The 11,961-nt window shown below is 38.9% G+C and overlaps 1 protein-coding gene across 1 annotated transcript; it reads right to left on the bottom strand.

Moving 5' to 3' along the window:
• Positions 1-8,727: 8,727 nt before the first annotated feature.
• Positions 8,728-11,771, bottom strand: snrpa1 (small nuclear ribonucleoprotein polypeptide A'). The gene is made up of 9 exons (XM_035763257.2): positions 11,558-11,771; positions 11,248-11,395; positions 11,071-11,149; positions 10,779-10,825; positions 10,501-10,603; positions 10,237-10,316; positions 9,798-9,876; positions 9,317-9,410; positions 8,728-9,126 (listed from the first exon to the last, which is right to left on the bottom strand). Exons 1-9 carry the CDS (start codon positions 11,637-11,639, stop codon positions 8,846-8,848), a joined length of 993 nt encoding a protein of 330 aa, XP_035619150.2. The 5' UTR covers positions 11,640-11,771; the 3' UTR covers positions 8,728-8,845.
• Positions 11,772-11,961: the final 190 nt, after the last annotated feature.

An 11,961-nucleotide genomic window follows, 5' to 3' on the forward strand; every position in this document is an offset into this window, starting at 1 on the left:
ATTCACAAGTGCAATACACCAAATTAAAGCTTAACTTCATGTTAATCCAGCCACCTTGTCAGATTTCAAAAAGGCTTTACGGCAAAAGCAAACCAAGCGATTATCTGAGGACAGCGCCCAGCATACCAACACATGAAAATCAAATTAGTGGTCACCAGGCGCGACACAAAACTCAGAAATAACGGTATAATTCATGTCTTACCTTTGAAGAGCTTCTTCTGTTGGCACTCCAATATGTCCCATAAACATCACAAATGGTCCTTTTGTTCGATTAAAACCACCGGTGACAACTCGCCCAACATGACTACAAAATATCTAATAAGTTACCTGTAAACTTGTTCCAAACATTTCAAACAACTTTCCTAATCCAACTTTAGGTATTTTAAAACGTAAATAATCAATTAAATTTAAGACGGGATGAACTGCATTCAATACATGACGAAAACAAAGTGAACCACGTTCCAGGTCGCGTGCACCAAAACATTGGTGCACTAGGCTGGACCCTCGTTCTGAATAGCCGTACTTCTTCATTTCTCTAAAGAAAAATATCAACTAATTTCTAAAGGCTGTTGACATCTAGTGGAAGCAATAGGAACTGCAACCAAGTGCCACAGAAATCTAGGTTCCCATAGAAACCCATTGAAAACACAGTGAACTCAAAAAAAATATTCATGGATGGTTTGTCCTCGGGTTTCACCAAGGAGTCTTGTTCTGAACACAGACTGTGCAAGCGGCGACAAACTCGGCGACATCCGGAACCATGGTAGGGACCAAAAGCGTTGTCGCACGTAATAGTTGGGTGGCCATCCGTTTGTGAGAAGGACCGTTGTCAGCTACAAAGCGTCATCGTCCACTGGTCCCTGTAGCCACTCCTGGCAAGCTCACCATTTATGTTGTGGTGAATGACGCAAACCAGTTGATGAGGGGATTGTGTCGCTGGAGCCAGGAGAATCCCAAAACCACGGGAATCTGAGGAGACTTGATGAGCAGAAATTGAATAGTCTCGCTGTGATCCCCTGACACCCGTAGGTTAAAAAAAAAATATATATATATATATATATATATAAAAAAAAATATATATATATATACACATATATACGTATATATTTCACCTTTTTTTAACCAGGTAGGCAAGTTGAGAACAAGTTCTCATTTACAATTGCGACCTGGCCAAGTTAAAGCAAAGCAGTTTGACACATACAACAACACAGAGTTACACATGGAGTAAAACAAACATACAGTCAATAATACAGTAGAAAAATAAGTCTATATACAATGTGAGCAAATGAGGTGAGATAAGGGAGGTAAAGGCAAAAAAGGCCGTGGTGGTGAAGTAAATACAATATAGCAAGTAAAACACTGGAATGGTAGATTTGCAGTGGAAGAAGTAGAGATAGAAAACTAAAGATAGAAATAATGGGGTGCAAAGGAGCAAAATAAATAAATACAGTAGGGGGAGAGGTAGATGGGGTAGATGAGAGGTAGATGGGCTATGTACAGGTGCAGTAATCTGTGAGCTGCTCTGACAGCTGGTGCTTAAAGCTAGTGAGGGAGATAAGTGTTTGCCGTTTCAGAGATTTTTGTAGTTCATTCCAGTCATTGGCAGCAGAGAACTGTAAGGAGAGGCAGAGGGGAGTGGTATTATGAGTGACCCATCCTATAGAGCGCCCGCCCAGCGCTCTAACATCCATGGGAATGGAGAGGGGCTGAGTGGGGATGTTCAGCTCGGAAGTGACTCGGCTGTTGTCGAGATAATGGGGAAGATGGGCGACACCTGGAGGGAGGTGGAGACATTCACAAAGACAGGTGAAACAGATCAGGGTGTGACAGTTGTTCATCATTGCTAGACATGTTCAAGTCTTACCATAGATTTTCAAGCCGATTTAATTCAAAACCGTTACTAGGCCACTCAGGAACTTGTAATGTTTAGTGGTAGATTTGGCCTTGTGTTTTAGGTTTTTGTTATGTTGAATGGTGAATTCGTCCCCCCAGTGTCTGTTGGAAAGCAGACTGAACCTCTAGGATTTTGCATGTGCTTAGCTGTTTTCCATTTTTGTCAACAACAACCAAAAACTCCCTAGTCCTTGCCAATGACAATGACATGATGCAGCCACCACCGTGCTTGAAAATATGAAGAGTGTTACTCAGTGATTGTGTTGGATTTTGTTGTGTTGGATTTTCCCTAAACATAACATAACAACACTTTGTATACAGGACAAAAAGTACATTTCTTTGACATATTTTTTGCAGTATTACTTAAGTGCAAACCTCTTGCAAACAGGATGCATGTTTTTTGAGCCCTTCAGAACAGCCAGAAACAACCAACAAAAAAGTACTTCATATTTTTAATATATCTTGTCATTTAAAGTAATGTCACAACAATCTTGGCCAGCCAACACTTGTTGTGTTGAGTCATGTTGCAGAGTGGAGAATCAAGATTTTCTACTCTTGTAAGAATAGATTGTACAGAGCGAGCTGATGAGAATTATAGCATTCTGTTACTCTCCTCTCCTGTCCTTGTTAAACCATGGGAGCTGTTTGCAATGGAGGTGTTAAGGAATTTACCTGTAAAAATACAGCTCCGTTCAGCTAAACCTGCTACTAGTTTTTTACAGGTTACATAATGAGGTTTCAGACTGGGTTTTTAGTGGTAAAAATGTACATTTCTTTTTACCTCCTACCCCTTTCAAATATACAAAAAAGGTGGACCTTGATCCAACACCTGCCGCTTATTCAAACCAACCTTGTAACTGCATGTGCCTTATGCACATTGGCGAGTCAGTGCCACATTCATTTTCCCACCCCAAATAAGTTCTCCTGCAAATCTATGCCATCGTGGCATGTTAGAAATGCCCTCTTTCTGCTCATCATAAATGCAATGTTTGGTGACCTTATCAATGAAGGAGCAGGCTGATTTCTTCCACTCCTGTCGATAAAGTAAATGTTATTAATAGCCATACCAATGTTTGAGCTACTTAATAAATGAGTGATGTGTGAAAACACCTGGGTCAAATTGACAGAAAAGTGGTTTTAATGGTTGATGCAGCATGATCATGTTGATGTGGTAGAGAAAAGTAACATTAGTACAATGTTGACTCAACCAATGTTTGCAAGCAAGATGGAAAGTCCAGAATACATAAATAGCTTTTATATATTCTTGATAAAACATATGTATGAAAATAACGTTTAAAAAAGGTGACATTCTGTACTGTCGTCTCGTATTCATAATTTGATCTCAAATTCAAAATGCTGAAGTACACAGTTTAATGTAAACATTTAGCTTCAGTGGTTAAGGTAAGGGTAAGGGTTTGGGATGGGTAAGGGTAAGGGTTAAGGATGGGTAAGGGTTAAGGTAAGGGTTAAGGTAAGGGTTTGGGTTTGGGATGGGTTAAAACAAAACAATTGCCTTACCACTGGGATTGAACCTGCAATCCTCTGACCTGTAGATCCCTGTTTAAGCCCGTCATCAACCCCATCCCAAAAGTCCTAGCTCATTGTGAACCTACTAGGCATATAGGCTCTCGCGTTGCCCCTAGTAGATGGTAGGAAATGGCCATGGAAATAAAATTCCACCACATGCCATAATTTCACAATTTCAAATATGCCTAAATTCGCCGTAATCCACTAGAGTTTGGCCTGGATACGTTCTGTTACGAATGGAATAGTCATCATACAATATCATATGAATTGGAGGACTTATAGTATCATATGTCTTGCTCTGAGGCCAGGCTGCTTGTTGTGTTAGCATTTGTGGTGAACTATAGCAGCTTGCAGGTTATGTGTAGTAACGTAGCAGGTTAGGTGAACTAATGTAGCAGTTTAGATGAACTAGCATAGCAGGTTAGGCTACTATGGTTAAGGTTGGGGTTGGGGAAGGGTTAGCTAACATGCTAAGTATTTGCAAAACACTTGTGGTTAGCTAAAGTTGCTAACTTGCTAAAATGCTAATGTTGTCCTGGAAACAATTCAAATATGCATGTTGAAACTGCTAATTGCTCCTTTAAGTAACCAGACCATTCATACATATCTTATGTTTAGGAGGTACACAAAACAACATCATATCCTTTGTATGGCTCTGAGGCCAGATAGTATTGTTGTTTACTGACACAAATGACAAAAGAAAAGAAATATGCCACTTACAAACATAAATGAATCACACCCTTTTGTTTGCAAGGACCAGCTCCTTTGAAGTATAGATACACATAGGGCAGGTTTCCCCGGAAACAGATGAGGCATAGTCCTGTACTAAAAAGCCTTTTAAATGGACTTGCTTCATAACCCAGGAGTACGATTAATCTGTGTCCTGAAACCCGCCCATAGGCTTTCACATAGAACACATCAATTAAAAATTTCTGTAGGTAGATTACAATTTTGGATTGTTTATGTTAGTCATACCCAGTGAAAATCTGACGTAAGGAGAAACTTCAGCATTTTTCAACTTCATATGCGTCATCTCTAGCACCACCCCAACATCAACATATATGAAAATGGTGCATTTCTATGTTTTGTTGTTAAAAAGATAAAGTAAGATAAGTGTTTCCAATGACATCATCGATGTGCATCGTGTCATTTTAACCAATTGTGAGTATGCATTGCCTACTAATTGGCTGATGCTGTCATTGGAAACTGTTACTGGAATTAAATTCCTACATGTTTTAATACCCAATTAAGATCAACACTCTGTCCACTCCAAAGAATTTGTAAGACTCTTATTTGCATAAAATGGACAGAGACCAGTCTCAAAATCAATCAGCAGCGTTTATTCTCGAGAGTACTGAACATTAAACATTTTACAACATGTTATAAACTGAAAAGGACGTCATTAGTTTTCGTACTATCCCGTCTCATCTCCACTCCAGTACAATGACTGTATAGTTCTCAAGCCTTCCCACATCGTCTCATCCAATTTAGATGATTTATGACCCGAGCCAAGGTCTGCCATTCTAGCCAGTCTGACGATAAGTTCATTCATTTCTACCAAGGAACAGACAGTCATTGTTCTAATTCTTGATTATATTTACACACATTATATTCAGTACTAGGATTAAAAGAAAATTCATACATCTATACAGTAACATAATAGTATTCTGATTAGTCAGTCCTGATTGAAATGTATACATAATTAGTCATCATGGATAAAAAAAATCCCTTAACAGAAACACCTATCTTTCTCAATATTCTTTACTACAAAACATAGAAACGTGACGTTTTGACATATGTTGACGTTGGGGGGGGTGCTGAAGATTTCCCTTTAAGTGTAAAAACAGATCAGAACTTTGATTACTTCAATACATTTGACATACACTCACCTCCATATGCACAGTATTTGGACAGTGAAGCAATTTGTATGTTTATTGTCTCTACACTCCAGCATTGTGGATTTGAGATCAGTAAAAAACATCACCTTTTATTTTTATTGTCTCTACACTCCAGCATTGTGGATTTGAGATCAGTAAAGAACATCACCTTTTATTTTTATTGTCTCTACACTCCAGCATTGTGGATTTGAGATCAGTAAAGAACATCACCTTTTATTTTTATTGTCTCTACACTCCAGCATTGTGGATTTGAGATCAGTAAAAACATCACCTTTTATTTTTATTGTCTCTACACTCCAGCATTGTGGATTTGAGATCAGTAAAGAACATCACCTTTTATTTTTATTGTCTCTACACTCCAGCATTGTGGATTTGAGATCAGTAAAGAACATCACCTTTTATTTTATTGTCTCTACACTCCAGCATTGTGGATTTGAGATCAGTAAAGAACATCACCTTTTATTTTTATTGTCTCTACACTCCAGCATTGTGGATTTGAGATCAGTAAAGAACATCACCTTTTATTTTTATTGTCTCTACACTCCAGCATTGTGGATTTGAGATCAGTAAAGAACATCACCTTTTATTTTTATTGTCTCTACACTCCAGCATTGTGGAACATCACCTTTTATTTGAGATCAGTGGATTTGAAAGAACATCACCTTTTATTTTATTGTCTCTACACTCCAGCATTGTGGATTTGAGATCAGTAAAGAACATCACCTTTTATTTTTATTGTCTCTACACTCCAGCATTGTGGATTTGAGATCAGTAAAGAACATCACCTTTTATTTGTATTGCACTCCAGCATTGTGGATTTGAGATCAGTAAAGAACATCACCTTTTATTTTTATTGTCTCTACACTCCAGCATTGTGGATTTGAGATCAGTAAAGAACATCACCTTTTATTTTTATTGTCTCTACACTCCAGCATTGTGGATTTGAGATCAGTAAAGAACATCACCTTTTGTTTTATTGTCTCTACTCCAGCATTGTGGATTTGAGATCAGTAAAGAACATCACCTTTTATCTCTCCAGCATTGTGGATTTGAGATCAGTAAAGAACATCACCTTTTATTTTATTGTCTCTACACTCCAGCATTGTGGATTTGAGATCAGTAAAGAACATCACCTTTATTTTTATTGTCTCTACACTCCAGCATTGTGGATTTGAGATCAGTAAAGAACATCACCTTTTATTTTTATTGTCTCTACACTCCAGCATTGTGGATTTGAGATCAGTAAAGAACATCACCTTTTATTTTTATTGTCTCTACATCACATTGTGGATTTTTATTTTTATTTGTATTCTACACTCCAGCATTGTGGATTTTTGAGATCAGTAAAGACACATCATTGTGGATTTGAGATCATTAAAGAACATCACCTTTTATTTTTATTGTCTCTACACTCCAGGATTGTAGATTTGAGATCAGTAAAGAACATCACCTTTTATTTTTATTGTCTCTACACTCCAGCATTGTGGATTTGAGATCAGTAAAGAACATCACCTTTTATTTTGATACATATATGTTTTACCGTTTAGCCATGAAGACACTTTATGTTCGTCTGGGTACCAGTATTTTTAGCTAACACCCCACCGCACATTTGGCAAATCACAGGAGTAGCAAGGAGTGGAATGTATGGCTGAACAGAGACGGCAACTGGGCTAACTTTACATATCCTCCCATTTCAGGAAGTCATAAATATTTGGACAAATTATCTTAAAGTGTATTAAAGTAGTCAAAAGTTTAGTATTTGGTCCCATATTCCTTTCACTCAATGACTACATCAATATTTTGACTCTACACACTTGTTGAATGCATTTGCAGTGTGTTTTGGGTTATATTTTTCCCAATAGGAACTGAACGATGAATAATGTATTGTGTAATTTTGGAGTCACTTTTACTGTAATTAGGAATAGAAGATGTTTCGGGAACACTTTTACATGAATGTGGATTTTACCATGATTATGGATAATCATAAATTAATTGTGAATAATGATGAGTGTGACAGTTACAGAGGCACAAACATCATACCCCCCCAAATAAATGGTATTATTGGTAATGGTGAAAGGTTTTATTGCAGCCTCTGTAATCTTATCACTCATAATTTTTCATGATTTTTATGAATCACTTCATTTTGAAATGTTCAGGAACATCTTATCTACTCCAGTCATCATTTACCATTCAGTTCCTATTGGGTAAAACATAATCCAAAACACACAGAAATGCATCCAACGAGATTGTAGTCACAAGCGGGATGTCGTCATTACATGCTAAGAATATGGGACCAAATACTACACTTTTGAGGGGAGGACAGATCATGTTTTTACAAGTGTTTGATACCATTCCATTGACTCCATTCCAGCCATTATTATGAGCCATCCTCCACTCAGCAGCCTCCACTGGTAGGCACTAGCTACACTGCCTTCAGAAAGTTCACACCCCTTGAATACTTCTAAAACATGTGTTACAGCCCACATTTAAAATATATTGAATTTAGACTTATCACTGTCCTACACACAATAACCCATAATGTCAAATCAAATGTTATTGGTCACATACACATAGTTAGCAGATGTTAATGCGAGTGTAGCGAAATGCTTGTGCTTCTAGTTCCGACAATGCAGTTATAACCAACAAGTAATCCAACAAATTCACAACGACTACCTTATACATCGTTCTGCCCCTGAACAAGGCAGTTAACCCACTGTTCCTAGGCCGTCATTGAAAATAAGAATTTGTTCTTAACTGACTTGTCTAGTTAAATAAAGGTTTAAAAAATGTAACGGGATGAATAGAATATTTACATATAAATATATGGATGAGCGATGGCCATGCAGCATAGGCAGTAGACGGTATAGAATACAGTATATACATATGAGATGAATAATGTAGGATATGTTGACATTCTTAAAGTGACTAGTGATACCTTTATTAAATGTATTAAAATGTCAGATTTGTCTGTATGTTGGCAGCAGCCACTGTCAGTGATGGCAGATTTTCTGGGCAAACAATGTAAGAAATACAAAAAAAATAAAAATTACTGCAGTTTCCTAAGGACCTGAAGCAACCATCTGTCGGCACCATCTTACTGTTGATGTCGAATTATGTTTTTACAAATTAAACATTTAAAGCTGAAATGTTGTGTGTCAAGTATTCAATCCCTTTGTTATTGCAAGCCTAAATAATACGTTCAGGAGTAAAAATGTGTTTAAGTCACATAAGTTGCATGGACTCACTGTGTGCAATAAGAAGTCTGATATTTTAAATCCACTGATCAATAAAATATACCACACCATTTTAAAGTGAAATAACATCTGGAAATGTATTAACAAATGTATGCCTGTATTAGATAAGACTGTATAGACATCAGTTTATTCTGGATCAGTAATCATTGGTTGCATTGTTTTGTAAAAAAATGTTTATTGTATTTTCATTTCTCAAAATAACAAAAATGGCATTACATGCTCAACAAATATAAACTTACAAATCAAGCAAGACTTGAGATCTGCATAAAACGATCATGATCCGTTAACCGGTGAGTCTTCATCCATATCATCGTCCTCAGACTCATCTTCCTCAGACTCTTGTTTTTCACCCTCCTCCCCCTCTTCTTTCTCCTGCACTTCTTCCTTTTCTACCTCCTTTCCCTGTACCTCCTCCACCTTTCCCTGTACCTCCTCCACAACATCCTCTTCCATCTCCTCCACTCCATTTCCTTCCTCTGTCTGTATCTCTCGTTGCATATGTACAACCCCGTTCTCCTCCTCTTCCTCTTCCACCTCCACCATTTCCGGGGGGACTGTAACACAAGAGAAATAAAGTCCGGAACCAGTCAAAGAACCATATATGCAAACCCCTCTGCCCCACAATGCTCTTTACTTTGTCCATCGATGGCTCATTTAAATACTCAAGACAACGCAGGACATGACAGACACACAGTACATGCCTTGGACATGTCATATGGAGAAGATCTAGTTGCCTGTACACACCTTGTCTGACCTCCCGTCCGGGGATCTGACCAGCCTGCAGCATCCCCTTCAACCTCTCCACCTCGGCCAGAGACGAGGCGTTAGCTATTGCATTCTGGGTAGGACACAGAACAAATGTATTAGTTCATACATACAGAACGATTACATTAGATGAGCATTTCGGTTTTGATGAACAGACTCTTTTTGAAAGAACCATTAGAGTAGATTGCCAGTCCCGTTACATTCATTTGTTTAGCAGACCATAAATTTACAATTAAAATTGTGAAAATTACATTAGGTCAATGGAATAGTGGTATAGAAACTGAGCTGTCCACGCCATAGTGTGTCACTGTCTGAAAACAATGACGTAGGTCTAATCCATGTGTTGCAATGAGTTTGAACACACAATCTGTGGAATGAAAGCTCGCCAAAAGGAACAAACTACACAGCGAGTGTACATTTTCTGGCGCTAAATAAAATGTATAAATAAATTATGAAGTGCCTTGATCGCTTCCACGTCAGCGGGAGACGGTCCCATCTTCTTCTTCTCAGGCTGCTGCACGGCAGCTCCGGGGGTGAACCTGAGAACACACACCAGCAGAGTTAGAGAGAACATGGAGGGGATGGGTGCTTCTCTAGCCTCTCAACCAGTGTAGTATCTCAGGTGTAGTATCTTTTCTTATTGAGTCAAATAAACTGATACGACAGGAATTGCCATTGAGACGGCGCTCCTAAGAAACACTGTTGCATGGGGGGTGTTTACAGTAGTTGGGTCAACACATATTTAGATACTCCAGTTGCTACGCAACACCCAATCTACAAGAGTGATCGGTGGTGCAGATAGTCCAATTCTAGAGTGTTCCGGTGATTGTCCGACACCCCCACCAGCCAGTGTCCAGTGATTCTAAGGAGCTGCCGTCCGACAGGGACTTTCATCTTACGTTTTGGTCCGCTTGGCAATATCCTTTGCAAGCTGAGCACCTCGTTTGCCCTTGAACATTTTCTCCGCCTCCTGACGCTCCTATGGTAATACATCACAGTTAAAGTGAGAGCTTTTCCAATCAGACAACGACACCTTCACGAGAAGGATGGACAGAGGTTTGGGAAAAACATACAAATACAGCACTCTCTGTATGGAAGACAGAGCTCTCCTATACATTTCCTTCTATTCTATATTTAGTTTCTGAACGATGGCATGCACTTACCTTTAACTTGACCTTCTGGAAGTCAAGCACGTGAATCTGGGGAATTTTGTTGATGACATAGAGCCTGTAGTGTTTCTTGTTGGTCACTGGATTCCTTAGGAGACTGAGATGTCAAAAAATCAGAGATTACGATATTGACTCACAAAACACAGGATTTAGGTGCACAAATATAGCAACTCATCTTGTCCTGCAATTTACAGTGAAATTGATAGCAACCTAATGCATGAATCTGACTTAACTAGGTGTTGTAGTAGAGGCAAGTATTGATCATGAGATACCTGAGAAGGGTCAATGTCTTCACTGAGGCTAGCGGATCCAAATCACCCTGGAGGTAAAAGCACATTTAAAAACACGCCAACACATTCAAAATAAATAGATGGTTCAACCGCTGTAATTGAACACAGGAGCACACTCATGTCACAAATATTGCTAAATAACAGCACATGTCATATTTTTCCAATCAACAACATGCATAAGTAAAATGCTCCCAATCAGTAATTATTTGAAAAGATCTGATCATGATCAGATAAGGCCTTGACCCATTCACTGATGGGATGTATGATAACTCACCAATTCCTGGATGTTGTTGCTTGTGAGGATCAGCTCCCTCATACACGGCAATGCCTGTTCAAGGTTTTCACCAACACGACTGTGGGGAGCACACAAACCACAGTGATAGCTAGCTAGGAAGCGAACCTTAAAACGAATTCTAGCAATCCTAGACAACACAATTGCTGCGAAAATTACCATATTCTGTTGTTGTTCATGAGCAATGTTTTGAGCCTCTTGAGCAAAGGGAAGCCGTCCAGTTTTCTGATTTCATTGTCAGAGAAATCGATTGTATCAAACTGGTCAAGTGTAGCCCCAAGGTTTTCAAGTACAGGAATTTTGTAACCTAAATGAGAGCAGAGCATACCATCATAAGGTTAGCCAGACAGTTTTGGTGGTGTAGCTAGCAGTTAGCAATCACTATCCATCAGTTATTACAGTGCGAAGGCCTAGCCAACCAGAGTTAGCTTATCTAGCTAGCTAGCATGAAATGCGCAGGTTTATTTACCTCGCAGATCCAGCTCTCTGTCGCGCACGGGGTTTGTGTATTGAGCAGCTTGCTCAATTAGCTCTGCCGATAATTTTACCATATCGACGGCTAACTGGGAAAGCAAAAGATGTTAATAAGCGGGTTTCTTGATTTTAAAAAAAATCCAGTCCTTACAATGCCTTTTCAACACGCTGCCGCCCGGAAGTAAGACTACTCCCACAATGCAACTCGGTGTAAACTAATAACTGGTCAAATTTCATCGAGCGCGCTCTAGCGCTGAGATCTTAATAGGTTCAATAAGTGCGTCTGATGATGACTGATTATCATTCAAAGACAACTGTCAGGATCTCACGGGGGTGACTATGTATTTGTCTAGAAGCTTCCCAGAACCTTATTCACTTGATAAAGGTTTCACCAGACCG

This window comes from Oncorhynchus keta, unplaced genomic scaffold (genome assembly GCF_023373465.1).
Source record: "Oncorhynchus keta strain PuntledgeMale-10-30-2019 unplaced genomic scaffold, Oket_V2 Un_contig_18163_pilon_pilon, whole genome shotgun sequence".
NCBI lineage: Eukaryota > Metazoa > Chordata > Actinopteri > Salmoniformes > Salmonidae > Oncorhynchus > Oncorhynchus keta.